The following is a 22810-nucleotide window of genomic DNA, read 5'->3' on the forward strand; positions in this document are numbered from 1 at the left end:
GGCTTTTGCTCAATGGCTTCTTCCAAAACAATGAGTTTATGATCTTCATACTTAGAAAAGTTAATTTTGTTAATTTTATTATTTTTTGCAAAATTACAGATTTTGAAATACACAGTGCAATAGGGTAAATTAGTGTGGGTGTTTTGTGACATCACCAATCATGAGCTTTTATGATAAAATGGACATGCAGTGTTGCTAATATTGTCATTAAGTTCAATTTAAACAAAATTAACCAATAAAAATGATGAGCAGTAATGATTTGATATTATATTATAGCTGCCATCAAGCAGGGAATTTACAAGTCATTCAAGTCAATGGCTGCTTCATCCCAGGGGCCGTGAATAGTACTAGAAAAGAGAAAAACAACAAAGACATTATTCATGAGAAAAATACATAGACAACAGATGCTTCATAGACTCGACTGCCACTGGACAATGATTTGAACCCTTTGCACAATAATAAAAGCATTATTCCCTTAAATGTCCATGGAATGCGTATTATTAATCCCTTAGAGCAGGAGGGAATGTTGAACAGGAACCAACTGTCATACTCATCAAAGAAAATATTTGTATCTCTAACTGATATTAAAAAAATAAAGCATCCAGTAGGCTGCAAGAGTCACTATTCTTCAGTGAACATGTAACAATTATCTACTATTTTAGCCAAATTTTTCCTTTGTTATCAGCTTCAAAGAATAAGGATCATAGCTAAGTACATATGGGAAATACAACTTTGACAATTATGACGAATTTTTTGGTCTGTAGGCAGTGTCCTAAACCCTAAACCCTCATACTAATCACACAGAATATAACTAATTTTCAAAGCCTGTACTATACAAAGGCCATTATTCTACCATTCACATGTAACAATGAACTCTGTACTATTGTAGACAAATTCTTCCTTTGTTTTCAGCTTCAATAAATAAGGAAGTACACATGGAAAGAATCACTTTGGCCAATTTGTTGCTTTGTATAGCCAGTATTCTATATAAGTACGTGTACATGTAAACTTTACCCAAATAAGTATAGTTAGCTGCTTACATGACTTCAGTGAAGTTGCGTGGTAGATTTTGGTCTTAAGTCATAAAAGTGTCTGGCACTAGACCATATATTCAACATGAAGTAATAAATACAAATACCAAAATCTTTATCACAAAGGGAAGGAGATACATGATAGTAGACACTCATGTGTAAGAGTTCTTACACCATCAAATTGTAATGGGAGCATTGTTGTAGCATTTTAAAATCTTTTTTGGTACTCACTTTCTTAGAAATTGTAGCTTGACAAAAGCAACAAGGCTGACAACTAGCACAAAATGACAGAATATGAATACAAACAACGGGCCATAGTCAAAGTGAGTGGAGAGTAGGGTAATGACAAGTAGGAACAAGAAGAGAGTGAGGGCTTGGAAAAACAGGTAGCTCTAGAAAAAATATATTTATAAAATTATGAAGATGCAACACAATGTACTAATAGGTAGTAATTTGAATAGCGATAAAAACAAAAAATATCACTAATGACATGTACTGTAGTAGTCTCGCCCCGCCCCTTCGCTTACAGTAACAATTTGTATGATAAATAATAATAATAATAACTTAGATCAATAGAAAGCAAATATTTCTAGCAACATATGGCGCATAGTACTAATAATAAGAATAATCAACAGCCACACCTGATATTTACACTCAGTGTTGGCATATCGAGTGTCATTTCACTCATTAATGTTTTCATAACAACTCCCTTAATTACTACGGCAAAAAGAATAACCTGGCTACACAAACAAGTGGGAGGACTGGATTCAAGCTTCAATGAACTATCTGTCTACACTAGTCACATGCTCTCTGAAACATGGACAGACGAACACGAATTACTATAGCTACATCATCATATGCATTAGCAGTCAAGACAGTTATTTTAGCAATAGATCAAACCAATTTACCGTATATAGGAGGAATTTTCGGTGGGGGTTCGATCTGTGTTTCCATACCAGAATGAAAGTGCATTTTTAACCATTACACGCATGCTCAATTTTAAAAGTCGTCGATTGCCAAAAGTTAGCAATTCACCATATTTTGTGCTGTATATGGTATATCAATAATAATACTGAACAAACACATTGTTAATTGGCAGACAGAGAGCAGGCAGGATACAAAATTAAGTTAAAAAAAGATTCATTTTAAATTTATATCTTACCATTCCGCTGTTACAATGGTTCCTTAACTGAGGAAGGAGAGCAAATAAAATGACAGCAAAAAGTATCAGAGAAAATGCATGAAGAGATGAAGGGAGTCTTGAGACGAGACAGACTACAGCAAAAATGGCTGCATTTAAAGAAAACGCCTCAGAAACTCTAGAGGAGAGAAAAAGGGGGAAAGAGAGAGAGAGGGAGGGAGGAAGAATGATACAGTGTGTGTGTGTGTGTGTGTGTGTGTGTGGATGTGTGTGGGATAGAAACTGGAAGTAAAATCACAAAAAGTTAATTTGCTACATGTACATTTGTACATAACATTTCCATGTAATGTGTCCCTTATAAACATTATAGGGTGACTACACTCATAGTCAAAACAAGAGAGCAGGAAAGAATTAAGCACGACCTTTCTACATACATGTACTGTACATGTACACACACATGTGTGCCCACATGCCATCAAAGATACGTGTACATGTACGGGTGTTATTAAACATGTACATGTACATGTACGGGTGTTTAACATGTACATGTATGGGTGCTTACATGCTTCGTGGGTTTGTTGATCTTATTAAGTTAATGGAATGCAGTGAACGTGTACGTACAGGTGCATTTCCAGTGCTCTTAAAGGATGGAAATGATGTCAAAATGTCCGTGTGCATAAAATAGTCACGACTGATCTGTATGGGGTATGAAATAATTCCGGCTATTCAAATCACATGTACATGTACATGTAGCATTAATTAGCATGTTATCGACTTACAAGACTCTTTCAATTCCATATTTGTGGAACACGAGATGAGCAAGGAAGCTCGTGTACAAGGTGAATTACTAGTACTCTTAAAGGAATAAAATGAGCTCAAAATGTTTGTGTGCATCAAAATAGTCACAAATGATATGTAGGGGCATGAAATAATTCCGGCTATTCAAACCACATGTGCATTACCAGTGATCTAAAAGGGACACATTCACAGAAGCACATCATCTTGAAAAACTGGCTGGTTTTTCAAGATGACATCATTAATGATAACGTGTAGTGTTGATAACTATTCATAACAAACGGCCGCGCCCCTAAAAATTAAGGCAAAACGGCTACTCGAGTGGTTACTTGTAAATATTCCTGGTGTTTCTTCACTAAAAAGAGTATCTTGGGGTAGCAAAAGAGCTAATTCTGGTCAAGAGAAGTGTTCTACAGATGCCTACTCCTGGTTCTATGCCTGATTGCTCTGTCTCTACTCTCTAAACGTGTTATAACTATTAATTAATGATCTGTTGCATGCCCAATTTAATGTTTACTTCCTCTACAGTAACGTGTGCATCTATTTCCGTGAACATGTCCCTTTAAAGGATGGAAATGACTTCAAATGCCTGTGTGTATGGATTAAGAATGACTAATGTGTGGGGGGCATGAAATAATTCTGGCTATTCAAATCACGTGTACATGTACATGTAGCGTTAATTTGAATGTTATTGACTCACAAGACTCCGTCAATTCCATATTTGTGGAAAGCAAGGTGAGCAAGGAAGCTGATGATCTAACAAAGGGGAGAGAGAGGGGGGAAAAAGGTCATGGGAACAGGAAGTCAGGACAATACAAGTATAGAAGACGAGAGAAAGTATTTGTAGAATACTAATAATAATACAAATTTTTGAGATCATGTGTCTTTCCTGACTTCCCAGGTTACTGTATACATTTAGCAAAAACTATTAATGCCGTATATAGGTTTCTTTATATAGAGGAAATTTTCAATACCGATAGGGGTTTCTTTATATAGAAGAAATATTGTCAACACCATATGGTCAATACTGTATGGGTCAATACCATATAGCATTTATAAAATAGATGCTTCTTTTAAACCATATAGGGGTTATATTTCACTGGAAATAAATTTCGCTAATTTCGCGTTTTCATTAAATTTGCAAAATCGAATTCCACAAAAGAGGCGTGGCACACTAGAAAAAATAGTCGCAGAAGGTAAGATTTGCCGACAATTTATACCAACAAAATGAAACAAAAGCAAAAAAAATTTATCCCCACTCTTTTATTAAGCTATGGTAGATCAACGTGCATTCACAAAAAAGAAAATGGAGGTTTCACTGCAAAAATATTAAGCCTCAGAAAACTCTAGTTACATGTACAGATTTGTAAAAATATCAAATAAACCCATAGTTTTGGCACAATGTTACTTAATGATGCATGTCTTTTAAAATGATGCTATATTACGTAGTCTGAAATTTTTGAGAGTTGTAAATTCTACGAATTCACCCAAAGATCTATCTTCAAGATTTAGTTTTTGTGAATTGACTTGACACTCTTTGCTATCTTGTACTATATTGTTTTCAAGTGTCATCAAAACGTGTAAGTCATAAATCCATGAATTTAACAACCTTTAAAAATTCTGTGCTGCATGCCATATAAAGTGTTTTTGAGGGGAATTGTGCAATAACAACACGTTTACTACTGGCGGTCATTAAATTCTGTTTATGAGACAATGGTTAGCTTCAATAGCAACCAGATGCTAAGTTTATTTTGAACTAAACAGATCTTCACTGTCAGAGTGAAACATGAAAAATAGTGACAGGTATACCTTTTAAGAGAAGAGAAAAGGAGAAAACGATAAAAAAGGAGTCATATAAGGAAGTGAGACGGATGGGGCAATTAGTTAGAGGAGAAAGTAGAGTAAAAGTTGAAAGGTATTTCTGGGAATAATTATACACATGTATGTTTACAATGATAAGCAGTGTCAATAATAATAATAACAATAACAATAATAATAATAGTAGTAGTAGTAAACATATCAATATATGGATATAAAATACATCAGTTTATATTGGACAGGTTATATTACAAGAACAATCATGCAGTGATACCTAAAAGCTTACCATACAAGATGATTTATTGGTAAGGAATTAATATTGGCGATTAGCGGTTCTATAAAGGAACCGCCAATATAAAAATCCGCCATTTTGTTTCAATCTGAGCATGCTCGATGGCACGTGGCACAAAATCACCAATATAAAATTTGCCAATTAACTTTACACGGGCAAATTCGCCAAATATTACTCTCGCCAATAAATCATCTTGTACGATATTCTCAATAATTCTAGCATTTGTTTCTCTACAATTTACACTTTAATCATTATGCATGTATTCAATGGCTTTATTGACTTACATGTACATGTTCCACTTAATTCAGTGTTTACAAACATTTTGCAAAAGTCAATACAAATACTACATGTACATGTACACTGTACATACAATTTTAAGGATTACTTTTCAATTACATGTATATTCAATGGCTTATCTGACTTACATGTACATTTTCCACATTTTGCAAAAATTAGTACATATATAACATGTACATGTACCACATACCACTACAATGTGATCATTGATGCTGGTACATAATTGATAATAGTCATAAAGCAAGTACTGTATTGTACTGGGCTGAGCTTACTTACTGTCATGCACCATAAAGAATCAGTGCTGATGGACTCTGTTAGTGTTCTGAGTATTGGTGAAGTGCCAGATAAGAATAATATGAATAAAACTGATTGCTTTATGCATTCAAAAGAATCACCTAAATAATAATAATAATAATAATAATAATAATAATAATAATGTAATAATAATAATTATTATATTTTGTTTATTTTTTTCTTTTTTATGGGGGAGATTTTTGTTTTGATAAAGCTCTCTTTGTTGTTGTTTTTGTTTTGTTTATAATAATGATGATGATGATGATGATGTTGATGATGATGATGATGATGCTGTTATTCTTCTCTCTCTTTCCTTTTCTTTTCCTTCTTGTTCTACTTGAGATTGTCTCTTCTCCGCTCGTGATGATGAGTGTTTTGACTTGGTTTCTGTTTATTATTTTTATAATATTATATTATATTATTATTTTATGTTAGGCCTTTTCAGCTATATGATTGGAATTTGATTTAGATAATAATAATAATAATAATAATAATAATAATAATAATAACAGTTTTTTAAAATGATGATGCTAATAATAATTATTAATAACATTAGGCAGACCTGGGATCAATTATAATTACAATTACGCATTCAATTGCACTCCTTTTATAAAAATAGACTCAATTTCAATTACAATTACACACATGTATTGGTAACAATATACTTAGGTTGTGCCTTGAAATTTATGTCAGGTAGTTATTCTGGAATTTTAAAGTTATTATATACATGTATGTATCATTATAGTAGTAGACACTAAAGTACATTAAGACATATTTCTTTGTGTATCTGTACAATCTGTAGTTAGTTAACTCAAATATAATTGAAAACTACAGCTACACTAAGTTGAAGCTCAATTACAACTATGTATAATTGTATTATAATTGACACTTAAAATACAATCATAACTGCAATTGATCCTAGGTCTGATATTAAGTCATAATCTACATACATGTACATGGACCCTAACTTGATGATATAATATTCATTGTTATGGCTGAGAGGAGCAAGAGACAAGAGAGGAAGCAGCAAACAGAAATCAATACTAATGGAGAGAGACTAACTGATGTGCTTTCCTCCAGCTGCCAGAACACAGACAAAAACAGGAAAACACTAAAAGGACAATCAACAGACAATGACAATAAGAACTAGAGTACAGACCTTAATCTTTTTGGACCATTGACAAATGCCCTCAAGGCATTTGTCAAAATGGCTCAGGAAATTTGTCGAAATGGCTCAAAAAGAGTAACTATTCATTTCCCAGGTTGATTTTCCTGATACATTGTACATGCTCTTAAGTAGTGTTATAATTCTGATCACAATTGCATTTTTTTACAAATTTTTAAAGTTGCTCAAAATCGGGCTGAAATCCCTGTACTATAGTACAGGGTCCTTGGCCAAATTTTGCCAAAAATGACTAGGAGAGATTTCTCCATTTTTATGATGTTTTCTGATACATATACATGTTGTTATGTTGTGTAGAAAGTTTGAGCTGATTCTGATCAAAGATAGATTTTTTACAAATTTTTAAAGTTGCTAAAAAATTGGGCCAAAGTCCCTGTACTATATAGCACACAGTCTTCGGCCAAATTTCACCAAAATTGAAAAGGAGAGAATTTGCCATTTTTATAAATTTTATAATTTTTTTGATACATATACTTGTTCTTATGCTATGTAGAAAGTTTGGACTAATTCCGATCAAAATTACATTTTTACAAATTTTCAAAATTGCTTCAAAACTTGGCCAAAAAACCATATCGAAAATGGTTGCCCCAAGAATTCTTTATTTCTAGCAATTTTAAATTGTACATGTATTAATGCTACCTGTTCATTTCTTGCAATAAGTATAAAACTACTGGCGACTGAATGACCTCATTAATAGTTTGTATCTCTACAAATACTAAAATAACAATAATAATATTATTATTATTATTGATTTATTTTATTTATTTATTATTCTTTATGAGTTATGACATTAAAAAATTATTTGCTATTCTAAAGGTCTCACAATTATTTTTTAGGTCTTTTCTAAACTGTTCCTCATCTAAATAATTGTCAGGATACTCTTGTCTCTCGTATAAAATTTTCTTCCAAGGTTTTGAACTTTCCGCCATCTTGGATTAATAGTTAATCAATCAAAATTAACCGCCACACCCATTAATTATAAAATGGGTGTGGTAGTTAAGGCGTGGCTTTGCCTTGTGCACAGCTTTCGAGGGGAAATCCCTAAGGACTAAGGAGAAAAGAGAAGCACTCACTTACAATGTCTTTCCCGAAGTTCAGGCTACGGAAGAGCCTCTACTTGATCGGTCAAAACATGGGCGGACACGATCTCAGCAGCCTAAAGTTTCTCTCTGGCCTCCCCAAAGGAAGACAAGAGAAGATTGAGACAGCCTTTGAATTGTTTTGTACACTTGAGTCCAGGGGAGAGATAGACTACAACAAGGACGACGTACTAAGAGAGCTACTAGAATCAAGACACCGTGTACATCTCCTGACTAAATACCCTCTTGACACGCCAGATGATCTTGAGACAGACGCTGGTGGGAGGGTCTACAGTGATCAAGAGATTAAACAGTTAAAGAAGTTTTTGACCGATATCAGTGAGTCCCTCTCGCACAGGGACTTTAAAGATTTGGCTTATTTCCTGTTCGATACAGACGCTACTGCCACTCACGGCACTTATGGTTTTCAAGATATGGAACAAATGTCATCTGCCTTGGATCTCTTTGAGAAACTCATCGCTGCTAAGTTGATCGGGCCTGATAATCTGACCGCCTTATATCAGGTTCTTGAGGTCATTGGGCGGAATGATCTCTGTGTTAAGATTGCTGAGTATTTGCCTCAGTCTGGGGCAGCTAGGAGGCGGAGTCTTAAACTTCAAAGTAATCTCAATCTATGAATGTGTTTATGTCAGTGATTGGGGGAAATTTTTTGTTACAAAATAATAATTGGTGCAAACTGTGAATATATTTTCACTGTTTTGTATTCCCATAATATCTTGATTATTTTGTTGTGGAAATATTAAAATTTCAGCTTAAAAGAAAAGTTATTTTAAGCAATGAAATTTTGTTATCAGTACTGTATAAGTTATGTTGTACTACATGTAGATGTATGTATTGCTTGTTTTGAATATCTTGTTTCATTCTTTCTCCCTTTTATCTCCTCCATTTTCTTTCTTCTTCTCTCTCTCCTCCCTTCTCTCTCTAGGTCTTTCATCGTACGGTTCATCCTACTCTAGTTCCAGCTCTAGTCCCATCAGCAGTAGTATGGAGACAAGTCGTCCAACAACCTCTGCTAGTCACCTAACAACCTCTGCTAGTCACCCAACAACCTCCAGTTCCTCAAACTCTTATTTTTCCAATAGTCCCGCTTCTCCTTATCCTCCGTACTATGATTCTTTTGATAAGATATCCAGGGACGTGGGTAAGTCCCCTCGCCCAAGTGCCCCGCCTACTCTTCCCGGTCCACCTCCTCAGGCTCCAAGTATACCAGTACATACAGGTCATCAGCCTCAAGAGCAGCCGCAACCTCAGTTGAATCTGAACCGCCCTTCACAAATTGGAGCGCATTACATTGTGCCGTCTTCTAATGAACCCACGCCCTCAGCACCCACCCCTATTGCTGATCAACAGTCGATTGGTTATAGACCTCTTTGCCCTCAGGCTCCTACTGCAGCTGCTCAACAAATGGAGTATCAATCATCTCAGGCTCAACCCCAAACCTCACCCGTAGCTAATCACCAGGTACAACCTGTTCCACCACAGGTCACACCCCAAGCCACACCCAATCAATCTTCTCAAACTCCTGCTCCTCCAGTTCAACAATCATTTGTTGGACAAGCTGAATATCCTTCGGGAGAGACAGTGGTGGCAATGGAAGAGGAAGGTCAGGCTGATGAGGAAATGGACACCAGTGCTGCTGTTACTGGTGGGCCACGATCTCTTCTTGAGCAGCTTGAGGATGAAAACCAAACACTCAAAGATATAGCAGTCCAACAGTTTAAATTGATACAAGACCTGCACGAGGAGAAAGAGCAACTGAAGAAGAAACCAACCAATAACAGTACGAGTAACAATACCAGTAACAGTAGCAGTAGCAGTAGCAATATGGAGGGAGTCATTTGTTATGCAATGGATAAGAAACCGCACGGTATTGCCATCGTTATCGGGAACGAGGTCTTCACGAAAAACAAAAAACGTCCTAAACTTGTTTTAGCAGAGCGTCGTGGTTGCCTCTCTGATCTGTATAATTTCAAGTCCTGCTTTGAGGCACTCCAATATAAAGTTCGTACATACGAGAACTGTTTTGCTGGTGATATTAAGAAGATTGTCGATGGGGTATCAAGTGAGGATCACAGCAACTACGACAGCTTTGTTTTCTGCATCTCCACACACGGAGAAGATAATAATTATATATTCGGCTCCGATGGCGAGCGTATCAACGTCTACAATCTCATTGGTCATATCCAGGCTTGCCCCTCTCTACAGAATAAGCCAAAGCTTTTCTTTATCCAAGCCTGTCGGGCAACTCACACAGACGTACCCGCTGTCTCGGGTGATGGTCCCGAGACCGTTCCACCAGTCGTCAATAAAGACGCTGACGTTGCCATATTTTGGGCTACAACAAGGTCGCAGTCGGCGTACAGATCTCCTCGTGATGGCTCATGGTTCGTGGCCTCAATACACAAAGTCTTCACTGCAGAAGCTCACAGACTGGACCTGGTAAATATGATGTACAAAGTGACTCATATTGTCACAGAAATGGAGGGACGGGAGTCTAGCTCGGGAGAAACAGTCAGGCAGTGTGTGGAGACCAGTTTACAAATGAGGGGAGCCGTCTACTTTAATGTAGAATAGAGGAGAGAGTGGGAGACTTTTTGATACGTTTTAGTATCCAGTTACTAACAATTATAATTTGCAATTGATTATCATTATTATAGTTATATTTGCAAAATTTTTGATTGTTTGAGTCTATTGTGATGAAATTGTATTTCTCGTGTGTTTTTTTTGTGAGCTGAAAAAACCTTGTCGTTGATTATCATTATCTCTATAAATATTGTGTATAATTATTATGATTTAAGTTTTTGTAAAAGATTTCTTTTTCCTTCTTCTCAACAGTGCTTGCTTCTTGGCCTGTAGCTCGGAGAATTTACGTTTTTGATACCTAATAAAGAACACGAAATAAAGAAAGAGTTATGAGAAAGTAGAAAACAATTATCATAATTTTTATAGCTGAAATTGTACTAGGACTGCATTTGCAATTTTTAATATTGGTAGCCATACTTCTGTAAACAAAACAAAATTAGACACTTCATAATGATAGATTACCAATTGGCACCAATAATAATTACTTCACTAATATTCCTCTTACTTTTTAAAGTCCTGGTCTGCCAGGAGTTCCTCTACAATTGTCCTCTTTCTCTGCTTCTTTGGTATCCTTGCTGAATAAAACTCACCTGGTCCTTCAATCACACGTCCGACCTTAAATAAATTAAAAAGGGTGTGGTCAAGATGTGACCTGCCCACAATCTCACCTGGAAATACTTTGGTAGTTTTTTCCAATCTGATTTTTTATAGTGATGGGAGCGATCAAGAGTCTCTCTCATTTGGAGGACCTTGAGGTCATTTTTGAGTTCTTCAGTCATTTCCGGAGCAGGCATATCAAACCAGTTACTACCGGCAGACTTTTCTCTTTCCACCTACACATAATAATTAATAAGTATTAAAATTCAATTATAACCTTTCTCATTTTCTTTAACTTGTAACGGGAGACTAAAACGGGCGGGGCAGATTCCTTCTTTTCAAAATCTGAAGTGATGACACTTTTTTTCATAATCTAAGACAGAAAAAAAATTCAGAAAAAAATTTAGAAAAGTCTTCTCCACCTTTACCTCTTCCTGCCTCTTAGTCATTTCTAATGAGACCTTATCCTTTTTTAAAACTCTATCTTTTTCTCCTCTCTCTCTTTCTCCTCCTATGTCTATTCCAGGATCAATCCTTGATGCAAGATCCAGGCCTCTCTTGTCTCCTTCTTTACCTCCAGGGAGGATCAGTATGTCGGGCAGCGAGTGATCAAGTTTGTCTTTTATTTTATCTTTGATGTGATCGAATGCTAACGATGCTAGCTCTTCTGCTGTGTAGTCAGACTTTTCCTGAACCTTGTCTCTAAATTATTATTATTATTATTATTATTATTATTATTATTATTATTATTATTACTATAAATATAGCTGGAAACTTTCACAAAGGGATTAACATGTTATTCAGATTTTAGCAAACTTTATTCTTATTAATCTCAAGACCATAGAAAAATCAGCAAGACTTAAGCCCCTCAAAAGTTCCCAGCAATACAGTATACTATTAGGAGTAGTATTGGTGCATTCATATTGGTAATAAAGACAAATTCAGATAATTTTTATCAGAAAAAAATAATGAAAGATTGGAATGGAGCCATTATTCACTCTAAAAAGTTATTATAGTACTATCCTTACTCTGTGCTCTCTTCCATTGGCTGTGGGGAAGATCCTGGGACCTTATTTCTAGTACTTCTTGTCTTCACCATTTTCTTTCTTCTCCTTATGACAGCACGTGGTTGCGACACGCCCCTTTAAAACACCACACCCATCAATTTAAATTATTAAGAATTAATAAACTTTGCAAGAAAAAAAAAACAATTTTTAATCCCAAGTTCTTAGCCTTGCAATGCTTTGATATAATGCACTCTCTGTGTGCTTGTCATCTTTAAAACGAGGAAACCTGCAAATAAATAAATTTACATTATTAATTAAAATTTTATTAAGTAAAAGTTAATCTTTGGAGTGTCGTTTGGTCTTACGTTTCTTTGTCGGATTTTAATAATTTCTCTAAAGCAGTCAGGGCAGGAATAGGAGGCTGATCTAATGCAGCCAATACATTACACAAATAACCTGCAAAGTAAGAAACATATATACTCAATAATAATAATAATAATAATAATAATAATAATAATAATAATAATAATAAAGATAAGAACTTAAGAAGCTCTACTTATCAAGAATACTAAGATTTTATATATTAGAAAATCCACTTGTGTATTACTATTAAAGAAAACTCTAAACTACAGCTAATTTTTCTATTTTTGCTGCTCTTTGTCCTGTATTTCTTTGTTTCCTTTATACAAGTACTGAACAATCAGCATTATTACTAGTATTACTAGTATTACTAATCTATTGCAACACATCTGCTCCATTGTATTGTACTGCAGTCTCTCCTACCAATATCAGTTGATAGTTGTAGTGCAGCTGCATCAGTTAGTCGCGGTATCTTTAAGATACTCTCAACATAGGTCTCCATGGTACCACGAGCAATGGCATCCAACCACATATCAGAGAGACTAAGATCACGATTCTCGCCATCATCTATGATGAACAATAATGGGAGCATTAAACTTGAATTAATATGTACTGATTTTAACAGAATTAAAGTAATGCATAAATCAATAAAGTCATCAAATAGTTAATACATTAAATCAGCTGAAAGTTACTATAAATGTGGGTACTAAAATTTTACAATTTTAGTACATAGTAGATTTTGCTGGTAGTAAAAATTGCAATTAAGTAATTATTACTAATAGTTATATGGCGCAATTAATAATCAAGGGCATTACCTGTACTTAAAAGTAACCACAATAATATTAAATTGTAAATAAAAATAGTACATTATTAAAAGTGAACTGTGAGGTATAGTCATGTGATTGTCACATGATAGAGTGTCTCTACCTTCAGTGAATGGAAGTCTCCCGTGCTTCATTGCTGCAGCTAGTGATGGATTGTCTTGTGAAGTGAATGGCTCAAGTTGTTCAGGAAGAGTAAGCAAATGGTCACCAATCTAAAAGAAAATATCATGTGAAATAAAGATACATTTAAATGTTGATGTTCTTATGCTGTGTAGAAAGTTTGAGCTGATTTTGACTTGAAATTATCGAGTTATGGCTAGTTTTAAAAATTTGCCAAAATCTTAAAAATACCTAAGGCTATAGCACATGCTTTTTTCAGAAAAATGGCTAAAAAATCACCCCCCATTTTAATTACATTTTCTGATACATATTGACGTCCTTATGCTGTGTAGAAAGTTTAAGCTGATTCTGGCTTAAAATTTTCAAGTTATGGCCATTTTAAGAAATTTGCCAAAATCTTAAAAATACCCAAGGCTATAGCCCATGCTTTTTTCCAAAAAATGGCCAAAAAATCACCCCCAATTTTTATTACATTTTCTGATACATATTGATGTACTTATGCTATGTAGAAAGTTTGAGTCGATTCCGACTTGAAATTTTTAAGTTACAGCCATTATAAAAAATTTGCCAAAATCTGAAAAATACCCAAGGCTATAGCCCATGGTTTTTTCAGAAAAATGGTCAAGAAATCACCCCCAATTTTTATTACATCTTCTAATACATATTAATGTCTTTATGCTATGTAGAAAGTTTGAGCCGATTCTGACTTGAAATTTTGAAGTTACAGCCATTTAAAGAAATTTGCCAAAATCTGAAAAATACCCAAGGCTATATAGCCCATGCTTTATTTTTTCAAAAAATTGATGTGTACTAAAAATGTAAAACAGAAGTAACACATGCAGCTGGTGATTACTTCAGTGATATAGGTCAAAGGAGAAAGACTGAATGATGGCAAATCATCAGTTAAAGCCTGAGGACTCTCTAATGGAGAAGAGGTACTCCTGGACCAAACCTTATGAGAAAGGAAAAGGAGGAGAGAAAATGGGAGGGAGAGAGAAAGAAGTAGAGAGGGAAAAGAGAGAGAGAGGAAGAAAGGAAAAGAGAAATAAAAAGGAGGAGAAAAATAAATAGAAAATAAATATAAAAATAATAAATAATTTATAAAAAATAATAAAAATAAAACAATAGTTATTGTGTGTACTTTCAGTTTAGGAATTTCAATCAGTTTTTGTTTCAATTGAGAGAACACGACATCAAAGGCTAACGTGTGGGCCTGCTTCACCAAAACTTGAATCTGATTGGTCGTTGCTGGGAGCAACACATGCCCATCACCATCTACACAAGACAAAAATAAAATGAATTAAAAAAATAAAATAAATTAATATGTACAATAATATAATAACAATATTTGATGACATAACACAATATATCAAGAAGACATGATGATAGAAGTAAACGTGTAATGCGGATGCAGAAAATCCTGTGTAGCTAAAGAACAGTTCTTTAATGTTCTGTGGTACATGTACATGTACATGTAAACTCTCTCCTAACTTTTCTCAATGGCTCCCAATAATCCAATGACTGCTGTATGCTCCTCTGGATGGTATATAGAGAGATAGTCAAACACGTTGAACGGGATCTGAGAATTGGCGGGACTCGTGTAGGTATCACTAAGGGACAGCACCTGGCTACAAACACTCGAGTTGAAGGCCGAGACACGAAGAAGGAAATCACCTAAAAAGGAAAAAGGGAAATACAAAAATAAATTATAAAATTCTAAAAAATAATTACATGTATCATTATTACTGCGTCATCATTTAGTATCATTTATTTTTATCATTATTATTATTATTATTTGATATTATTATTATACCATACCACAGTGCTGAATGAACTGGAATATCCACTGTAGGCTACTCCAATCATCTTGAAACCCGTTCCTACCCGTTTCGGAACCAGTCTCGGACTTTGCCTGACGATACCGACCCTGAAGGTCTTGAAGCACCAATGACAGCTTCTTTGTAAACTGAACAAGATATGCCTACAGCAAAAAGAAATGAACTTATTTCAAATCACCATTGTAATGGGATTACCTCAATTGCTTTAATAACTGATACGATCCCCCAGCCTTGTGTGAGCTGGAGACAGTTCTCAATGGAGAGATGAGAGGAGGACATCACATTTGATACAGTAGAGGAGACAGTCCTTAGAGTCTCGTCAAAGTTAGCATCAATCTATAATTTGAATAGTAAGAGATAAAAATTTAGAAGCTTTTCTGTCAAATTCGGAAAGAATGGCTAGTAAAAAATGAAGCTTTCTATAGCAATAGATGCAATAAGAAAATATAAGCCAATATAAGGTATAAAAAATTCTTTAAATAAAAGTCTATGCCTAAGTAAAGATAGTAAATAAATGCCTATGCTTCTGTTTGGAAACACAGAGTAGATTATCACCATTACATACAATGACAATGATCCTAATACATGATACAATGTCAGACTATCACTAGTGAGTTACCATATTGATGTTAAAGAGAGTCTTCATGAGGGCTTGCTGCTGGAATGAGCCGTACTGAACTAGGAGCTGGCAATAAGGCAAATGAATGCTCTCAACCAGCGGGAACAATATAGGACCAGAAACTAGTAGGAGGAGAAGAGAAGAAATATTGTAAAAGAGAAAGAGATTATACATACAAAAATAAGAGAATATTGAATTATAAAAAGTATTACCTGAAAGATCCACAGACTGTAAAGACTTTGAAAAATTCTTCAGAAACTTTAACACAATCTAAAATAAACAAAGAGTGTGTGTGTGTGTGTGGAATGAAGCTATTATACTAACATGTCTCAGCTCAATCAGAGTTGTGACTGGTTCTTGACTCTTATGTACTGCCCCATGAAGAGACTGGCCCAATGATGAAGACAATGCATTCATGCTCTCACCAAAAACCTTCACTAGCATACCAAGAGATGACGTGAAAACCTGAGAACACCAGCCCATCTCGAGCTGCCATTTTGAGAGGAGTTCATTGTAAAGAGTGTTGAGATTCTCCCTAAGGGAAGTATCCTTTTTATCTTGCAATGACTGCCAGAGCTGCTGAACTGTATTCTACAAATAAGATGAAGATTAAATATAATTAAACTATAATAACAATGATGATGATGAATAATCAATTAATTGTGTGTGTAGGCGTTGAATCCATCAAAAGATCAATCAGTTAATTAGCATTCATTTCATTTCACATACACACCAAACATGGCCACAGGCGCGTTGATTTCATAAGAAATCAATGTTGTAAATGGATTAGTACATTACCAGTAATGTAGTCTGTCGTAGAGGTACATGTACTAGGTAGACTGTGTCTAGCCTAGCAGTATATATAGTCTCGTGTTTGTAGATATTGTAAGCTGTTGACAACATAAGATTAAAGAGGCCAAGACTAAAAGCCAAGAAGATAAAGGCGATGTTACTCTTGTCCCTGTTTCTTTATGCTAGTAGTACAACCAGTGGATCTTACTGTATGTCTACTGACTGTACTAATCAAGGTACCTCTGGGTCCTTCTTATTATATCTAAGAGTCTGTTGTGTTATTGATAACTTGGGAAGGAGTGTTACTATCAAAGGGAATGGCATCAATAGATACATTCACTGTCCAAGAGCACTACCAAAGTCTTGTACATCAGGTAAAGATACAAGTATTATTATTATTATTGCTTAGTAATATTCTATAGAAAAAGATTGTAAGGACTTGAATAGCAAAGGTAGCGCTATCAATGGTAACTACATCATATATCCTGATGGAGAGACTCAAGTTGAGGTATAATAGATATAATTATACATTTTTATCATTGATATACTGTACAGGTATACTGTGATATGAATGGTATCAATTGTGATGGAGAAGGTGGTTGGACTAGAGTAGGATATCTTAATATGACCCAGTTTGGTGCTACCTGTCCTACTGGACTAGCACAAAAGAACTTCACTAACATTGATCACCCGCTGTGTGGTAGAGAAAGCATAGGCGATGCTTCTTACTGTGCTTCAACCAATTTCTCAACTAACGGACTAACATACAATAAAGTCTGTGGACAAGTTAGAGGATATCAATTTAATCACATTGATGCATTCTACAGCTTCAATGTTCATAACAACACAGACAGTCCTTACATTGATGGAGTATCCATTACTCATGGAAGCAATCCCCGTAACCACATCTGGTCATATATAGGAGGATTATATGAAGATGGCACTTCTATCACTGCCTGTCCATGTAACACTGGGTACAGTGGTGGTTTAAATGTTACTGCTACATTCATTGGGTCTCATTATTATTGTGAGTCTGGATTAAATCCCGGTCAGCCATTTTCTGCTGTTCTCTATGCTAATGATCCATTATGGGATGGACAGCAATGTGATGGCCCAGAGTCTACCTGCTGTCCAGCTAACTCTAAGATGCCTTGGTTCTATCGTTCACTGGATACACAAACCACTGGTGATATTGAGCTGAGAGTCTGCAGTAATAGAGGAGTTACTGAAGAAGAGATCCCAATAGACATAATGGAGCTTTATATTAAATGAAACACTGCATGCTGATAATGTAAAGAGTGGATAATTATTAATAATGTGTGTTCCAAAATTCCATAAATATTCTACATAGTTTGCATGTGAATGTTTCATTATACAGCATACGGTCTTTTTACTCATTTTATGAATATCAATAGTATAAAGGCCACACTATACACCAGGTAAATCTATTGGAAACAATCTGTGGTTACTTTGATATTGTAAGCAATGTGTTGCCTAGAATAGAACAGGTTTCTATTCTAGTCAACAGTGTTGCCTGAAGATCAAAGTAACCATAGATTGCCTGTAATGCAGGACATTTCTGTCCTTCCAAAAATTTGTTGAATGAAGTTAAAACATTACAATCCATTGATTGATGACTGCTGTTTTTATATGCACATTACTGGTTCATATCATCGTGGGTTGTCTGCTCCAGGATGTGCATCCATGTACTTATAAAAACTTTGTGGTTTATTAACTTTTGTATGTACAATGCACCTTTTGATGGTCATAATTAATTGCCTGCAATAGCATTGCCTGGTGTATAAGGGCCTTAATAGTTTACTATAAATGAAGCCAAGAATGATAAATGAATGCTATCAACTTATACTCCAGTTGACATGACTGTGTTCCACGGCAACAAAAACATTTCATAGTATGCATGTTTAATGCTACATGAATGGCATACAATACATGCCAAAATCATACTACGTATTGTTGCCAGTTAATACAGTGATAGAGCCATTCCTCAAATAACAGCAAACACTTGCCAACATGGATGAGCATTTTAATGATTCATTTTAAGTAACTGCAGTTTGCCTTGTCTGGAATCTTCTTATTTTCATTCATCTAATTATATAAGTAAAGGGCAGTCCATGATTTAATAGTTAAAGAATGCACTTTGTGCCAACAAAAGCCAAAAAACTAATAAATAATGGCTATCATGCACCGTGGATAATTTACGGTAATTGCATCTGCAACTATTTGTGTAAATTTCAAATTAATCTGACCTCAAAATATATACTAAGAACATATCTTAAGATTAGTATCAGCTATAGGCATAGGCATAGGGAACATGCATATACATGTTCTTAGGTAGCGTAGAAAGTTTGATCATAATTGAATTTTTTTACGAATTTTAAAGTTGCTCCAAAATCAGACAAAAGTCACAGTACTATAGTACAGGGTTGTGGGTTGTTGGCCAAATTTTGCCAAAAATAAACAAGTGAGAATCCTCCATTTTTATTATGTTCTCTGATGCATATACATGTACTTATGTTGTGTAGAAAGTTTCAGCTGATTCCAATCAAAATTGAATTTTTACAAATTTTTAAAGTTGCTCCAAAATTGAACAAAAGTCCCTGTACTATAGTACAGGGTTGTTGGCCGAATTTTGCCAAAAATGAAAGGGATGAAAATTTTGTGAACATAAATTTTGGTCTGGTTTATTAATAGGAGCATTGCTTTTTAAATTTTGATTAGTTTTAATCTGCAAATAAGAGGACATACTCTGCAATGGTTGGTATATATCTTAGTCATTTACAGAAACTGTTTATAAATAGTTGTGAACATTATAACTGGTCCCAATATTTATTGATAATTTTAAATTCCAAAGGAAATGTCAGTTATAGCTCATACTTTATGCTATCAACAGTAAAAATCATATCAAGCCAAGAAGATGAAGGTGATGTTACTGTTGTCCCTGTTTCTTTATGCTAGTAGTACAACCAGTGGATCTTACTGTATGTCTACTGACTGTACTAATCAAGGTACTTCTGGGTCCTTCTTATTATATCTAAGAGTCTGTTGTGTTATTGATAACTTGGGAAGGAGTGTTACTATCAAAGGGAATGGCATCAATAGATACATTCTCTGTCCAAGAGTACTACCAAAGTCTTGTCCATCAGGTAAAGATACAAGTATTATTACTAAGCTTTGTAATTTTCTATAGAAAAAAATTGCAAGGACTTGAATAGCAAAGGTAGCACTATCAATGGTAACTACATCATATATCCTGATGGAGAGACTCAAGTTGAGGTACAATATATATAATTATACATTTTTATCATTGATGCACTGTACAGGTATACTGTGATATGAATGGTATCAATTGTGATGGAGAAGGTGGTTGGACTAGAGTAGGATATCTTAATATGACCCAGTCTGGTGCTACCTGTCCTACTGGACTAGCAGAAAAGAACTACACTAACATCAGTCACCCACTATGTGGTAGAGAAGCTAGCAATAATAATAATTGCAATTCAACTACGTTCTCATCTAACGGACTAACATACAATAAAGTCTGTGGACAAGTTAGAGGATATCAATTTTTCAGAGCCCTAGCATTTCAAAGATTTGCAATTCATCAAAATAATGAAGATTTTGCCGTTGATGGTGTATCCATTACTCATGGAAGGAATCCTCGTGAACATATCTGGACATATGCAGGAGGTTTCAGTGAGAATAGTACTGATAATCGTGCCTGTCCATGTAACACTGGGTACAGTGGTGGTTTAGATCTTAATGCTACATTCATTGGGTCTCATTATTACTGTGAGTCTGGAGCAGATTCTGGTCAATCAGTCTCTGAAGTTCTCTATGCTAATGATCCATTATGGGATGGACAGCAATGTGATGGCCCAGAGTCTACCTGCTGTCCAGCTAACTCTAAGATGCCTTGGTTCTATCGTTCACTGGATACACAAACCACTGATGATATTGAACAGAGAGTGTGCCGTAGCAGGAAGGAGTCAGGTGCCAGTGGTGTTCTAGTGGATATCATTGAACTATACATCAAATGACAGCTAATGAATGTGTATGTTATTTTAGCATGAAAGTTAGTTTGATACAATATTTATATCCAGTCACATTCATGATGCAAGTTCACACACAGATACAACACTGCATACTCTTGCTTGCATGCATGTATAGAAAAATATTAATGATTACATGCACTAGCTATAGTGCTACCAGTATCAGATGCATTCCAGTATAGCTGCTACTCCACAGGGAAACTATAAAATATTTTGCTTCATGCAGGTGAGGGGTCACTGCTTACTCAAAATTTAGAATGGTGTCCAGACCCCTTGGAATCACTACAAGTGCATGTTGGCATACTTTGAGTGGGAGGAATTTTCTTAGAATTACTGATTATTATTCCTCCACTTTTGCTGTGCTGTTCAATGGCTGCCTATACTGTTCTTGTACCCATCAGCTAGTGCTAAAGTATTTGTGTGTGGCATATTTCAGTTGAGGAATAAATTTGTAATAAATGACACCTTTTCATTGATCTTAAAGGCAAAAAATAGTTTAAATAGCTAAGGAATGCACTTCGTACTAGTAGTCAACTAAAAGCCAAAAAACTAACAAGTGATGTAAAAAAATGGATAATTTAATTTGTGCCTACACTTGTCACTATTCAGGTGAATCTCAGTCTAAAATTCATTAAAACATGCTTTCATGCAAAATCAGGATATCAAAGGCAAGGAAATTTCGAAGCTTACCATATAAGGCTGATTATATTTCAATGGTATCCCAAGATACTATTAAGCATGACGAACAAAAATTTCAACAAACATGTTTAGTTTGTTGATTGCTTTAGATTTAATTCGCCAAAACTTCGGAAAGAAACATTAATAGTACACGCTCTTAATATGATTCCCTGGCAAACCTGGACTGTATTGTATCTTATACACAATTTGCTTACACTGAATGGCTTTTAACTGAACCATACACCTACTCTTGCACTATAACATGAGTGGATAATTATAAATAATGTGTGTTCCAAAATTCCATAAATATTCTACATAGTGCGCATGTGAATGTCTCATTATACAGCATATGGTCTTTTTACTCATTTTATGCATATCACTACAAATAGAGTATAATAGTTTACTATAAATGAAGCCAACAATAATAAATGAATGCAATCAACTTATACTCCAGTTGACATGACTGTATTCCACGGCTACAAAAACATTTCATAGTATGCATGTTTAATACTACATGATGGCATACAATACATGCCAAAATCATACTACGCATTGTTACAAGATAATACAGTGATAGAGCCATTCCTCAAATAATAGCAAACACTTGCCAACATGGATGAGCATTTTAATAATTCATTTTAAGTAGCTGCAGTTTGCCTTGTTTGGAATCTTCTTATTTTCATTCATCTAATTATATAAGTAAAGGGCAGTCCACGATTTAATAGCTAAGGAATGCACTTTGTGCCAACAAAAGCCAAAAACTAATAAATAATAACACCGTGGTTGCACCTGCAACTATTTGTGTAAATTTCAAATCAATCTGACCTCAAAATACATACTAGAGACAAATTTTAATATTAGTATCAGCTATAGGGCATCCAAGCATAGGTATCAGGAACATGCATATAGATGCACTTAAGTAGCATAAAAATTTTGATCATAATTGAATTTTTTTACAAATTATTTTTAAAGTTGCTCCAAAATCAGAAAAAAGTCCCTGTAGGGTTGTTGGCCAAATTTTGCTAAAAATAAAAAAGTGAGAATCCTCCATTTTAATAATGTTTTCTGATGCATATACATGTACTTATGTTGCGTAGAAAGTTTCAGCCGATTCCAATCAAAATTGGATTTTTTTACAAATTTTTAAAGTTGCTCCAAAATCTGGCTGTACAGGGTCTTTGGTAGGGCTAGGCAAATTAGCATAATTTGGAGCATAAAAGTTATTATGCTGGCATAATGGGTCAAAAATTTCTGGAACTATACCCCTGACCACACGATTTCAATTCAATATGGCGGGTGGTACAAGTTAGTACTATAAAAGTACAACAACCCAACTGCTTAATACCCACCTACTCAAGCATGATGAATCCA

At 34.9% G+C, this 22810-nt stretch overlaps 4 protein-coding genes across 4 annotated transcripts in view; 1 reads left to right on the top strand and 3 right to left on the bottom strand.

The window, feature by feature from the left end:
• Window positions 1–127: 127 nt before the first annotated feature.
• On the bottom strand, window positions 128–7786 carry LOC109580753 (phosphatidylinositol N-acetylglucosaminyltransferase subunit C-like). Its single transcript, XM_019994253.1, has 8 exons — window positions 7675–7786; window positions 7491–7566; window positions 6637–6779; window positions 5651–5769; window positions 3668–3723; window positions 2194–2350; window positions 1263–1423; window positions 128–347 (listed from the first exon to the last, which is right to left on the bottom strand). Exons 1-8 carry the CDS (start codon window positions 7778–7780, stop codon window positions 296–298), a joined length of 870 nt encoding a protein of 289 aa, XP_019849812.1. The 5' UTR covers window positions 7781–7786; the 3' UTR covers window positions 128–295.
• Window positions 7787–7873: 87 nt separating this feature from the next.
• On the top strand, window positions 7874–10783 carry LOC105312042 (uncharacterized). The gene is made up of 2 exons (XM_011404368.2): window positions 7874–8551; window positions 8877–10783. The coding sequence occupies exons 1-2, from the start codon at window positions 7930–7932 to the stop codon at window positions 10523–10525; spliced, it is 2271 nt and encodes a 756-aa protein (XP_011402670.1). The 5' UTR covers window positions 7874–7929; the 3' UTR covers window positions 10526–10783.
• On the bottom strand, window positions 10670–12296 carry LOC100641037 (deoxynucleotidyltransferase terminal-interacting protein 2-like). Its single transcript, XM_011404369.2, has 6 exons — window positions 12160–12296; window positions 11560–11833; window positions 11409–11504; window positions 11203–11367; window positions 11040–11149; window positions 10670–10832 (listed from the first exon to the last, which is right to left on the bottom strand). Exons 1-6 carry the CDS (start codon window positions 12228–12230, stop codon window positions 10745–10747), a joined length of 804 nt encoding a protein of 267 aa, XP_011402671.2. The 5' UTR covers window positions 12231–12296; the 3' UTR covers window positions 10670–10744.
• A 34-nt stretch (window positions 12297–12330) lies between these two features.
• The window catches only part of LOC105312043 (conserved oligomeric Golgi complex subunit 7-like), a 20840-nt gene continuing 10360 nt past the window's right edge, over window positions 12331–22810 (bottom strand). Inside the window, exons 9-20 of the mRNA XM_019994255.1 lie at window positions 16224–16490; window positions 16112–16169; window positions 15900–16021; window positions 15476–15616; window positions 15261–15423; window positions 14934–15116; window positions 14584–14717; window positions 14296–14394; window positions 13426–13534; window positions 12922–13065; window positions 12504–12594; window positions 12331–12424 (exon numbers count right to left, since the gene is read on the bottom strand). Of these exons, the coding sequence (XP_019849814.1) occupies window positions 12346–12424; window positions 12504–12594; window positions 12922–13065; window positions 13426–13534; window positions 14296–14394; window positions 14584–14717; window positions 14934–15116; window positions 15261–15423; window positions 15476–15616; window positions 15900–16021; window positions 16112–16169; window positions 16224–16490 (1590 nt within the window). The 3' untranslated portion in view covers window positions 12331–12345. The remainder of the gene's footprint in view (window positions 12425–12503; window positions 12595–12921; window positions 13066–13425; window positions 13535–14295; window positions 14395–14583; window positions 14718–14933; window positions 15117–15260; window positions 15424–15475; window positions 15617–15899; window positions 16022–16111; window positions 16170–16223; window positions 16491–22810) is intronic.

The sequence above is a fragment of the Amphimedon queenslandica genome, unplaced genomic scaffold (genome assembly GCF_000090795.2).
Source record: "Amphimedon queenslandica unplaced genomic scaffold, v1.1 AMPQUscaffold_13479, whole genome shotgun sequence".
NCBI lineage: Eukaryota > Metazoa > Porifera > Demospongiae > Haplosclerida > Niphatidae > Amphimedon > Amphimedon queenslandica.

Coding starts and splice junctions, on each gene's coding strand:
- LOC109580753 (XM_019994253.1), bottom strand. CDS start 7,780: ATGGCGGAAAGTTCAAAACCTTGGAAGAAAATTTTATACGAGAGACAA. Junction 6,780..7,490: donor TTATTGCAAGAAATGAACAG/GTAGCATTAATA, acceptor TTGTCCTTTTAG/TGTTTTCCTGTTTTTGTCTG. Junction 3,724..5,650: donor ATTCTTTATGGTGCATGACA/GTAAGTAAGCTC, acceptor CCCCTTTGTTAG/ATCATCAGCTTCCTTGCTCA.
- LOC105312042 (XM_011404368.2), top strand. CDS start 7,930: ATGTCTTTCCCGAAGTTCAGGCTACGGAAGAGCCTCTACTTGATCGGT. Junction 8,552..8,876: donor GCGGAGTCTTAAACTTCAAA/GTAATCTCAATC, acceptor TTCTCTCTCTAG/GTCTTTCATCGTACGGTTCA.
- LOC100641037 (XM_011404369.2), bottom strand. CDS start 12,230: ATGGTGAAGACAAGAAGTACTAGAAATAAGGTCCCAGGATCTTCCCCA. Junction 11,505..11,559: donor TGACTAAGAGGCAGGAAGAG/GTAAAGGTGGAG, acceptor TTTCTGTCTTAG/ATTATGAAAAAAAGTGTCAT. Junction 11,150..11,202: donor AACTACCAAAGTATTTCCAG/GTGAGATTGTGG, acceptor AATTTATTTAAG/GTCGGACGTGTGATTGAAGG.